This window comes from Rhincodon typus, chromosome 20 (genome assembly GCF_021869965.1).
Source record: "Rhincodon typus isolate 14 chromosome 20, sRhiTyp1.1, whole genome shotgun sequence".
NCBI lineage: Eukaryota > Metazoa > Chordata > Chondrichthyes > Orectolobiformes > Rhincodontidae > Rhincodon > Rhincodon typus.
Window position 1 is genome coordinate 42051869 of NC_063351.1, and position 12839 is coordinate 42064707.

At 46.8% G+C, this 12839-nt stretch overlaps 1 protein-coding gene across 1 annotated transcript in view; it reads left to right on the forward strand.

Annotated features, from left to right (window-relative positions):
• cpn1 (carboxypeptidase N, polypeptide 1) overlaps positions 1-12839 on the forward strand; it is a 28327-nt gene that overhangs the window by 9173 nt on the left and 6315 nt on the right. The window contains exons 3-7 of the mRNA XM_048608775.1: positions 1983-2129; positions 4693-4875; positions 6087-6198; positions 7464-7603; positions 10465-10564. Of these exons, the coding sequence (XP_048464732.1) occupies positions 1983-2129; positions 4693-4875; positions 6087-6198; positions 7464-7603; positions 10465-10564 (682 nt within the window). The remainder of the gene's footprint in view (positions 1-1982; positions 2130-4692; positions 4876-6086; positions 6199-7463; positions 7604-10464; positions 10565-12839) is intronic.

Consider the following 12839-nt stretch of genomic DNA (forward strand, 5'->3'; position numbering starts at 1 on the left):
TGCCCTCGGGTCCTAGTCTCTCCTACCAATGGAAGCATCTTCCCAACATCCACTCTGTCCAGGCCATTCAGTATTCTGTACGTTTCAATTAGATCCCCCCTCATCCTTCTAAACTCCAATGAGTATAGTCCCAGAGTCCTCAAATGTTCCTCATATGTTAAGCTTTTCATTCCTGGGACCATTCTTGTGAACCTCCTCTGAACCTGCTCCAGAGCCAGTACGTCCTTCGTGAGATATGGGGCCCAAAACTGCACACAATACTCCAAATGTGGCCTGACCAGAGCCTTATAAAGCCTCATTAGTACATCCCTGCTTTTATATTCAAATCCTCTCAAAATAAATGCCAACATTGCATTTGCTTTCCTGACTACTGACTCAACCTGCAGGTTTATCTTGAGAGAATCCTGGACTAGAACTCCCAAGTCTCTTTGCACTTCAGACTTCTGAATTTTCTCCCCATTTAGAAAATAGTCCATGCTTTTATTCTTCTTACCAAAGTGCATGACCTCACACTTTCCCACGTTGTACTCCATCTGCCACTTCTTTACCTACTCTCCTAACCTGTCCAAATCCTTCTGCAGCCTCCCCACCTCCTCAATACTACCTGTCCCTCCACCTATCTTTGTATTGTCTGCAAACTTAGCCAGAATTCCCTCAGTTCCTTCATCTAGATCATTAATGTATAAAGTGAAAAGTTGTGGTCCCAACACTGACCCTTGGGGAACACCACTTGGCACCAGCTACCATCCTGAGAAAGACCCTTTTATTCCTACTCTCTGCTTTCTGGAGACAGTCAATCTTCTATCCATGCTAGCACCTTGCCTCTAACACCATGAGCCCTTATCTTACTCAGCAGCCTCCTGTGTGGCACCTTGTCAAAGGCCTTCTTGAAATCCAGGTAGATAACATCCATTGGCTCTCCTTGGTCTACCCTGCTTGTTACTTCCTCAAAGAATTCTAACAGATTTGTCAGGCATGACCTCCCCTTGCTGAAACCATGCTGACTTTGTCCTATTTTACCATATACTTCCAAATATTCAGAAATCTCATCCTTCACAATGGACTCCAAAATCTTACCCACAACCGAGGTTAGGGTAATCAGCCTGTAATTTTCCATCTTTTGCCTTACTCCCTTTTTAAACAGGGGTGTCACGTTAGCGATTTTCCAGTTCTCTGTGACCCTCCCTGACTCTAGAGATTCCTGAACGATCACCACTAATGCTTCCACGATCTCTTCAGCTGTCTCCTTTAGAACTCTGGGGGTGTAGTCCATCTAGTCCAGGTGATTTATCCACCTTCAGGCCAATCAGTTTTACCAGCACCTTTTCCTTAGTGATGGCCACCATACTCAGCTCTGCCCCCTGACTCGCTCGAATTTTTGGGATATTACTCATGTCTTCCACTGTGAAGACTGACACAAAGTAATTATTCGGTTCAGTTGTTAAAGGGTATCTTTTGAAAAGGAGAAGATAGATGCTTTTTTAATTCGAAGAGCTGGACAGCTGACTCTCTAGATTTGGTGTGTCATTTGAGTGATTGCTGTGTCTGACAGCGATCTGCAGAATAACCGTGTGTGAGAGAGTATTCCCATGGCCAAGGCTGAAGAGCAGTAATGGAGAGAGGCAGGGTGGAATGACATGGGGGCTGTGTTGGGATTGGGCTTGGAAAATGGTGGGCTGGGTGAACAAAGCAGAGAAGAAGCAGAGGCATGGGATGCGGGGGAAAGGAGATGGACTTAAGAAGGAGGGGTAAGGGGAAAGAATGAGGGTAAGGATAGACAGTCTGTATGGGAGTTTTGAATAATGAACAAGAATGGAACAAAGAATGCAGATGTAGGAGAGGCATCGTACATGAGGTTCAGACTGGCAGGCAGTGAGGGGAACTATAAGTAAACCACATCGTGTATTTCCTCAAAACTCAACTGCCTTCTGTTCATCATATCTGTCTGTTTCTAGCCGATCTCTCTGTTTTGTGCACCCCAGGGCTCAGAGGCAAACACTTACCTGACTGGCCGGGCCAATGCCCGAGGAGTAGACCTGAACCGCAACTTTCCCGACCTCCACCTGGCCCTTCACAAGCTGAAAGGCCGGAACCATCATGTCTCGCTTGACGATAACTGGCAGGAACAGGTCAGTCCAACAAATTCTACAGCTGCTGTTCCCATTTAACCAACAGAAATGTGAACTGGGAACAGACCTTAAATTTTAACCCTGCGCTGTCCCTGTCCTGGGAGTGGTTGATGGGGAAAGTATAGAGGCAGCTTAATTCTGTGTCTAATCCTATGGTGTGCCTGTCCTTGGGAGTGTTTGATGAGGACAGTGAAGAGGGAGTCTTACCTTCAGTTTAAAAGAGTTGAGGATGCTTTACTTTTGATTTAAAAGTAAACTTTACTCTGTATCTAACCCATGCTGTACCTCTGGAAATCTCAGCCCCAGACGTTTGTGGAGTCTCCATTGAATATAGTTAAGACTGTGATTGACAGATTTTTGGTCTCTATTGTAGGAGTTTGGGAGTCGATAGGAAGGTGCTGTTAAATGCCAAGATCAGCCATATTTCTAATGAATAGCCAGTGCCATTGAATGGTCTACTCCTATTTCTTATAACATAGGGTCAAAGTCAACAATAATTTACATAGTGCGTTTCACATTCCAAAACATCCTCGGTGCTTCCAAATAGAAATATCATGCAAAATGGAGATATTTAAATAGGTGATCAAAGGCCTGGGCAGAGAGGTAGTATTGAAGGAGCAGGTGAGAGGCGGAAAGAGAGAGGAAGGGGGCAGGGAGGTTTCAGGGTAGCAGTTCCAGATTTTCAGACATGGGCCAGTGGTCGAGTGATTTAAATATTGGCTCTGGGAGAGGTCAGGCCTCTGGGACGAGAGAAATTTTATTGAATGCTTAGCACAGATGATGGGTATGAGCAAGTGGGATAGGAAGACTGAGGGAGTGAGGGTGAGAGCAGGAGTAACTGTGGGGAGTGAAGGTGGGAGTGAGGTTCAGCGTAGAGGTAACAGTGGAGAGTAGGGGTGGTGATAATGGTGGAAGTGAGGGTGGAGATAAGGGTGGGGAGTGAGGGTGAGGATAAGGGTGGGGAGTGAGGGTGAGGGTTGAGGAGTGAGGGTGAGGAGTGGGAGTGATGATAAGGGTGGGGAGTGAGGGTGAGGATTGAAGAATGAGGGTGAGGAGTGGGAGTGAGGATGGGGTGGGGAGTGAGGGTGAGGGTGAGGAGTGGGAGTGATGATAAGGGTGGGGAGTGAGGGTGAGAGTAAGAGTTGAGGAGTGAGGGTGAGGATATGAGTGGGGAGTGAGGGTGAGGGTTGAGGAGTGAGGGCGAGGAGTGGGAGATTGGATAGGGGTGGGGAGTGAGGGTAAGGGTTGAGGAGTGAGGGTGAGGAGTGGGAGTGAGGATAGGGCCGGGGAGTGAGGGTGAGGAGTGGGAGTGAGGATGGGGTGGAGAATGAGGGTAAGGGTTGAGGAATGAGGGTGAGGGGGGTTGAGGATAAGGGTGGGGAATGAGGGTGAGGATAGAGGTGGGGAGTGAGGGTGAGATTTGGGGAGTGAGGGTGAGGTGTGGGGGTGAGGATAGGGGTGGGGAGTGAGGGTGAAGGTGAGGTGTGGGGGTAAGCAGTGGGAGTGATGATAAGGGTGGGGAGTGAGGGTGAGGATAAGAGTTGAGGAGTGAGGGTGAGGATAAGGGTGGGGAGTGAGGGTGAGGGTTGAGGAGTGAGGGCGAGGAGTGGGAGTGAGGATAGGGCTGGGGAGTGAGGGTGAGATTTGGGGAGTGAGGGTGAGGTGTGGGGGTGAGGATAGGGCTGGGGAGTGAGGGTGAGGAGTGGGAGTGATGATAGGGGTGGGGAGTGAGGGTAAGGGTTGAGGAATGAGGGTGAGGAGGGGTGTGAGGATAGGGCTGGGGAGTGAGGGTGAGGATAGGGGAGGGGAGTGAGGGTAAGGGTGGGGAGTGAGGGTGAGGATAAGGGTGGGGAGTGAGGGTGAGGGTTGAGGAGTGAGGGTGAGGAGTGGGAGTGATGATAAGGGTGGGGAGTGAGGGTTGAGGAGTGAGGGTGAGGAGTGGGAGTGAGGATAGGGCTGGGGAGTGAGGGTGAGATTTGGGGAGTGAGGGTGAGGTGTGGGGGTGAGGATAGGGCTGGGGAGTGAGGGTGAGGAGTGGGAGTGATGATAAGGGTGGGGAGTGAGGGTTGAGGAGTGAGGGTGAGAAGTGGGAGTGAGGATAGGGCTGGGGAGTGAGGGTGAGGAGTGGGAGTGATGATAGGGGTGGGGAGTGAGGGTAAGGGTTGAGGAATGAGGGTGAGGAGGGGTGTGAGGATAGGGCTGGGGAGTGAGGGTGAGGATAGGGGAGGGGAGTGAGGGTAAGTGTGGGGAGTGAGGGTGAGGATAAGGGTGGGGAGTGAGGGTGAGGATAGGGGTGGGGAGTGAGGGTTGAGGAGTGAGGGTAAGGATAAGGGTGGGGAGTGAGGGTGAGGATGGGGGTGGGGAGTTAGGGTGAGGGTGAGGAGTGAGGGTGAGGATAGGGGTGGGGAGTGAGGGTGAGGAGGGGGGTGGGGAGTGAGGGTAAGGATAAGGGTTGAGGAATGAGGGTGTGGGTTGAGGAGTGAGGGTGAGGATGGGGATAAGAGTAGACAGTGAGGGTTAGCGTGACCCCAGTTTCAAGTTGATTCTTTCCCCTCTCACCCAGACTGAGCAGGAGACCTCTGCGGTTATCCGGTGGATGCAGAGCTATAACTTTGTCTTGTCAGCCAACATGCACGGAGGGGCTGTGGTGGCAAATTACCCGTTTGACAAGGCTAAGGAACCCATTGGTCGCAGCCCATACAGAAGAATCATCTCCACCACACCCGACCATAAGCTCTTCCAGAAGGTAAAGAACAGAACTTACATTTCTCTACTGCCTGTCACATCCTTAGGAATTCCCAGATGGATCTGCACACAGTGGAGTACTTTTCCAAGTACAGTTATTGTTTTAGTGCAGGAAAAGTGGCAGCCGGTTTAGACACAGCAAGATCCCTCAACCTGCACTGTGATCATGACCAATTACTCTGTTTTGATGATGTTGATTGAGGGATGTCCCAGGACACCAGGGAGAACTCCCCTGCTGTTCATCGAATTAGTGGCATGCGATCTGGCTGAAAAGCACAAATGTGACCTCAATTCAATAGGTCATCTTAAAAAAAAGCCATCTCTGACAGTGCAGCACTACCTCAGTGCTGTATTGGAAGATTCAGCCTGGATAACATGCAAAATCTCACACTGGAGCAGCTGAATGCATCATTTCAATCCTGTGCAGCAGACTGCAAGTTAATTGAGAGGTTCAGGGGTTTATACATAAAATAATAGATATTGGAAGTGAGTTACAGACTGGAATCTATTTGAGGAGTCTGGGGAAATTATATATAGAATAACAGATACCTGGGAGTGAGTTACAGACTGAAATCTAATCAAGAGGTTCAGATGGTTTATATATAGAATAACAGATACTCAGAGTGAGTCACAGACTGGAATCTAATTGAGGGGCTCAGTGTGGTTTATATATAGAATAACAGACCTGGGAATAGTTATAGACTGGAATCTAATTGAGGAGTTTAGTTGGTTTATACATAGCATAACAGATACCTGGCGTGAGTTACAGACTGGAATCTAATTGAGGGGTTCAGAGTGGTTTATATACAGAATATCAGATACCTGGTAGTGAGTTACAGAGTGGAATTTAATCAAGGGTTCAGGGAGTTTGTAGTGTAGTAGTCATCCAGAAATTAGATCTTTTTCTGCACAGTGTGGAGTGGGTTTCTCATGTGTTTTGTTGGGAGAATTTTCGTCAAACATCTCCTGAGATTGCTTTTCTCTCCCTGTTATATTTGTAATGTCCAGCAGAGGGAGAAGGTGTAATGCAGATTGTGAGCTGTCCCTTTCATTACTGGAACTGCAAGTGGGGCAGTTTGAGATGTATTGCAGGGTAACAGTGAAGGGAAACATGGGAAGCAACTATTTTCAACTTTAAATAACTGAGAATGTTCTTGTGGAAATCTAGAAATAGTGCTGGATTCAGTTTCCTGTCTTCATGCTCCATTCTAGCTCGCTAAGGTTTACTCGTACTCTCATGGTTGGATGCACAATGGATCCAACTGCGGAGACTATTTTCCTGAGGGCATCACAAATGGAGCCAGTTGGTACTCACTTTCCAGAGGTGAGACTGTCTGTACGTGTCCTTGTGTCTGTCCCTGCTCTTCCTCTGTCTGACTGTGCCTTTACACCCTCCCTCCCTCTCTTTGTCTCTCCTTCTTTCTCCCTTCCCTCTCTGTGTCTATCTCTTCCTCCCTCTGTCTCTCTCTCTCTGTCTCGCTGTTTCTATCTTTCCCGTCCCCCTCCCTCTGTGTCTCTGACTGTCTCTCCCTTTCTCCCTTCCTCTGTCTGTCTGTCTCTATCTCTTGCTCCCTCTATCTCTCTCTATCTCTCTCCTCCTCTGTCTCTCTCCCTCTCTCTGTGTCCCTTTCTCTCCCTCCTTCCCTTTCTCTCTCTCTCTCTGTCTCTGTCTCTCTGTCTCTGTCTCTCCCTCCCTCTGTCTCTCCCTCCCTCTGTCTCTGTCTCTCTCCCCCTCTTTCTCTTCTCCCTCCACCCCATCTCAATTGGGCCAGTCCTGGGTGTGTTTGGTAGACTGGCCTTGGGAAGCCAAGGACATGGACCCACCACCTCATCCTTGAACTGTTCCAGGAATGTAAGGGATTGTAGGGAGATGGGCAGCAGAATCCCAACCACCACCCACTCTGAAATCGAGAGGCCATCCAATCGAATGAGCTGATGTGCTCTCCCGCATGTGATCCTGTTGGAATTATCTGCAACCTCCACTCTCAACAGCTGTTATTCCTGTCCTAGATCTTCCCACAGTCCGTCGAGCAATCCTGTTTTCCTTCTGAGTTCAGGAACCTCAGCACCAGGAGTGGACCATTCGGCCTGTCGAGCCTGTTCTGCCATTCAGTAGATCAGGCCCGATCTCAGGTTTCCCCTTCACTTTCCCACTCATTCCCGTTTCCCTCAATTCCCTGAGAGATCAAACATCTGTCTGTTTCGGCCTTCAGTGTATTCAAAGATGGAGTGTCCACAACTCTCTAGGGTAGAAAATTCCATAGATTCACCATCTTCTGGAGGAAGAAATTCCTTCACATCTCAGTCCTAAGTAGCTGACCCCTTACTCTGAGATTGTGCCCCCAGTTCTAGTTCCTCTGACCAGAGTTACAGCCTTATGCTAGTTGAGATCCAGCAAACATCAACTTAGAGCAAACCTGTTGACCCTGACCCTTCTGATCCAATTCAACACCATCTGCTCATTGGCCTGGACCTTGGCCGTGTCTGACACCATACCGTGCGTGGGAAGTGAGGGGACTGTCATTGTGGAGGTGTGTGACTGGGCTTCGATCATTGACCCCTTCTTTCCCTCGGACTTTGTTCACACAGGGATGCAGGACTTCAACTATCTCCACACCAACTGTTTCGAAATCACGCTGGAACTGAGCTGCAAGAAATTCCCGCCACAGCACGAGCTGCAGAGAGAATGGTATGGGAATCGTGAGGCATTGCTGGCATTCATTGAGGAGGTGAGTCTCCCCTGCAGCTCTGGCTTGTTAGATACCATCAGTCTGATGGGGATGAATTCCACTGGGTTGATCACTGAAGATAATCCAACACAATGGTTTTGTTATGGACACAGAGATTTGCTTACAGTGATATACTTCCCTCATATTCTCAGGCAGTCCCTGAGGATCAAGGGTGACTTGCTTCCACTCTTCGCTGGTTTGGAATATGGCCAAAAAGGACAATGGGTGGTCTGCATACACTGCCTTGTAACGGGGAGGCTGGCTTTTGGCAGGTTGGGTGGATGGGTTATTGGAACCCGAACACACATTTGTGGTTCCCTCCGACACCCTGCCTTCATCTGTCTGCATTCCTGATAAACTCTCTCAATGAGTTTGGTGTCTCCCTCAATAAATGTTCTCCATTTCGTCAGTCACAAAAGCCAGGGTCTCCCACGAATCAGCAGGACATCTAGGACATTTTGAGGAAACCCTTAAGGTGTTTCCACTGTCCTCCTGGGAGTGTCCTGACACAACCGAGTTCAGGGTAGAGCAGTTACTTCAGGAGTCTGGTGTTAGGCACATGAATTATGTAACCCACTCAATAGAGCTGGTTTTGAATGATTAGCGCCTCGATGCTGAGCAAGTTGGCTTGGGAGACAATGCTGCTGTTCGATGGCCTTTCTCACCACTGGATTTGGAGCTCCTTGTCAAGGTACTTGATGATGGTACTTCTCCAGTATTTTCAGACACTTGCTGTGGGTTGTCTGAGTCTCCAAAGCCTATACAAGCACAAGGATCACTGCTTTCTGGAAAAACCACAACAATAGTCTTCTGTTTTAGATCATATTTCTCAAATGTTCTTCTTGTTAGCCAGCTGAAGGCTGAGTTGCATTGTCTGGACTCATCTATGTATGGTAACTATCAGGCTGTATGACTAATAACCAATGCAGGCAAAATCTCAGCCAAGATGCCAAAGACCAACTAACAGTGATCTGATTTAAACACTTAAGAGGGCACATAGTGTATATTTCTTTTCTAACCCTATCAACTGAGATAGTTGCTGCCTATTCTGTGCGTTACAGGCTATCTCATTGGTGGATATTAATGCAGCAACACAGTCTTTTCCTGCTGCAGTAGGGAGCAACGTCAGGCTGTGCAACTTTCCTTCATGATAATAAACTTCATATTGACTCCAAAATGTCAAAAACACAGGTTGAAAAGAAAACAAAAAAAAGCACAAGTTTGCATTGCACAAAATGGGCTTTGCTTGTAAATATTTAACTGGCTGCATGGCTGATACTGGCAATGGTTAGTAGTTAAAAAAGGAAGACAAAAATGCAAAAAAAATTTAGGGTGATTTTGGTGGTGGAAAAGTCACTCAGTTGTCTGTGATAGCACTCCTCGAAAAACATAAACAAAAACACAGGTTGAGGGGAGGCGCTGGCATACTGGTATGCCATTGGCTTAGTAACACATGAACCCCAAGCTAATGCTCTGAGGACATGGGTACAAAACCCACCATTGTAGAATTTTTAATTCAATACAAATCTGGCATTTAGAGGGGGGAGAGAAAGCTGGTCCAATGATGACCTTATAACCACTGTTTGTCATAAAACCCCAAAACACAGCTTCAGCTCTTGTGGTGTGGTGTAGTATACATACCTCTGAGCCAGGAGACCCATGCTTAAAGTTCTACCTGGTCCAGAGGTGTATAATAACATCTCTAAACAGGCTGATCAGAAAATATCCAAAAACACAATTTGGGCTTCCTGTGTTGAAGTGGTCGTGTCCCTACCTCTGAGCCAGGAGACCTGGGCTCAAGTCCCTTCTACTCCAGAGGTCTCCCATTGATTAGAAAATATTAAAAACACAGCTTGCGAAGAGGCAGTGGTGTTGTGGTCATGTTACTGAACTAGAGACCTAGGCTCCTGCTCTAAGTAAAAAGGTACAAATTCCAATACAACAGCCTCAAGAATCTAAGACAACAAGGTGCAGGGCTGGATGAACACAGCAGGCCAAGCAGCATCATAGGAGCAGAAAGGCTGACGTTTCGGGCCTAGACCCTTCATCAGAAAAGGACGCCTCGGGCCTAGACCCTCCATCAGAAAAGGGGGAGGGGAAGGGGGTTCCGAAATAAATAGGGAGAGAGTGGGAGGCGGATAGAAGATGGATAGAGGAGAGGATAGGTGGAGAGGCCTCAAGAATCTAATCTGATTTAGTGATTACTTTTAAAAAAAAAACAAAAACATATCTTGTCAAATTGCCCAAGTGTAGTTACTCAAAAGTACCTGGTGTAACCGTGTAGAGCGAGTTATATTCTGTATCTAACCTCGTGCTTACCTGTCCTGAGAGTGTTTGTTGGAGAGAGGAAATTTTACTTTCAGTTTTAAAGAGTAGAAGGACCTTTACACCATATCTAACCTTGTGTTGTACCTGTCCTGTGATTGTTTAGGTGAGGACAGTGTAGGGAGAGTTTACTCTGCATCTAACCCCGTGCTGTTCCTGCCCTCATGGATTGTGATGGGGCAGCGTAGAGAGAGCTTTACCCTGTATCTAACTCTGTGCTGTACCTGTCCTGGGATGTTTGATGGGGACAGTGTGGAGGAGGCTTTACTCTGTATCTAACCCCATAGTACACCTGTCCTGAGACTGTTTGAAGAGGACAGTGCAGATGTAGCTTTACTTATAGTTTATTTTCAATTTTAAGAGTGGAGGAAACTTCACTCCATATCTAACCTGGTGCTGTCCCTGTCCTGGGAATGTTTGATAGAGACAGTATTTAGGGAACTTTACGTTCTGTTTACGTTAGTTTAAAAAGGTAGGGGAAGAACGTAAATGGTGAATTATGAGATTTTGACTTGCTCCTTTTTCATTGGTTTCAGGTTCACAAAGGGATTAAAGGGATGGTCTTGGATGAAAATAATAATGGAATTTCCAAGGCTGTCATTTCAGTTTCTGGTATCAACCATGATATTACTTCAGGTGAGTGCTATGACAACAGATTCCTGCAATTTGTTCAGTACTTCATTTTTCGTCTTCTGTGGAATTGCACACCTCGTCAACTTTATCTTCGTTTCACCTTCCTCATGCAATTTGGGCAACGTGATTCTCAGTTTGTGTTGTTGTCATTTCTTCTGGACCTGTGGAGATGCTTAACACCATCCACAACAAAGCTGCCCTCCTGATTGGCACCACAAGCAAAAACATCCACTCTCTTCACTGTCAACACTCAGCAGCAGTATGTACCATCTACATGATGACTGTGGTAACTCAGTGAAGACTCCTTACAACAGCACCATTCAAACTCATAACCCTAACCATCTGGAAGGACAAGGGTGGCAAATACATGGGAACACCTCTACCCACAAGTTCCCCTCAAAGCCATTCACCACCTGACTTGGAAATATATCACTGTTCCTTCAGAAATCTTGGGACTCCCTCCATAACAGCATTGTGGGTGTCCTTACACCCCAAGAACTGCAGTGACTCAAGAAGGCAGATCGCATTTTCAAGGGGCACTTAGGGATGGACACAAATGCCAGTCTAGCCAACAACTCTCTCATTCCATAAACGAATTTGAAAAATGTATACAAGAGCAAAGGGGTATGATGGATGGCAGTTTCAGGAAGGTGGAGACACCTCAGATATAGTCAGGTAGATGGTTGACCACTAGGAATGGTAGCAGAGGTAGGGCAGGAATCTCCTGTGGTTATCCCCATCTCAAACAGGCATGCCATTTTGGATACTGTGGGTGGGATGGACTCTCAGGGGAGTATAACACTGACATCAGGTTTCTGGTACCGTGACTGGCTCTATTGTAATGAGCAGTATGGCAGGTTCCTAGTGATCGACTGCAATAGGGGGCTGTCTAGCCTGGGACAGATATTTCTGCGACCATCAGTGAGATATCAGGATGTGTGTTGCTGCTCTGGTGCCAGCATCAAGGATGTTTCAGAGTGGGTGTAGAATATACTGAAAGGGGAGAGTGACCAGAAGGAGATCATTGTGCACATTGGTACCAACGACATAGGTAAGGAAAGGGATGAGGTTCTACAGAAGGAATATTGGAAACTAGGGGGGAGGTTGAAAAGTTGAAAAGTAGGTCCTTTAGGGTAGTAATATCTGGACTACTACCAGTGCCACGTGCTGGTGACAGTAGGAATAGGAGGATAGAGCAGATGAATGCGTGGCTGAGGAGCTGGTGCAATATACAAGGATTCACATGATCAGACCTTTGAGATCTATAAGAGAGACAGGTTCCACCTGAATTGAAAAGGACCAATATCCTTGCGGGGAGATTTGTCAGTACTACTCGGGAGGCTTTAAACTAGTGACAGGGAGGGGTGGGGAACCAAAGTGGTAGTGAGAAAAAAGAAAAGGCTGAGGCAGGTACAGTAGATAAGAGGAGCAGGGCAAATAATCAAGACAAACAACAGCTTGGCAGAGAACGAGGTAAAATTGATAAATTAAACTACATTTATGTCAATGCAAGAGATCTAACAGGTAAGGCAGATGAACTTAGGGCATAGTTGAGAACATGGGACTGGGATATCATAGTATGACTGAAACGTGGCTCAGGGACGGATAGGGCTGGCAGCTTAATATTCTGGGCTATAGATGCTATAGGATGGTTAGAAAGGGTGGCAAGATAGGAGGGGGAATGGCAGTTTTGGTTAGGGATAACATTATGGCTGTACTTAGAGAGGATATTCCTGGGAGATTGTTCAGTGAAGTTATATGGATGGAACTGAGAAATAAGAAAAGGATGACCACACCTTGTTGGGATTGTAAACAGGTGCCCCCAGTAGTCAGAGGGAATTTGAGATGGAAATATATAAGGAGATCTCAGATATCTGTAACAATAATAGGGTTGTAATGGTAGGGGATTTTAACTTTCCAAACATAGACTGGGATTGTCATAGTGTTAAGGGCTTGGATGGTGAGGAATTTGTTAAATGTGTATAAGAAAACTTTCTCAATTAAGATGTGGATGTACCTCCTGGAGAAGGAGCAATACTTGACCTTCTGTTGGGAAATAAGACAGGGCAAGTGGAGAGCACTTTGGGACAAGTGATCATAATTCTATTAGTTTTAAAATAGTTATGGAAAAGGATAGCACTGATCAAGTTCAAGTTCTGAATTGGAGTAAGGTCAATTTTGACAGTATCAGACAGGAACTTTCAAATTTTTTAGAGGCCTCTCACTTCCCAACCATCCTTTACCTGCATATAGTCTTCCCCTATTAAAATTTTTTTTT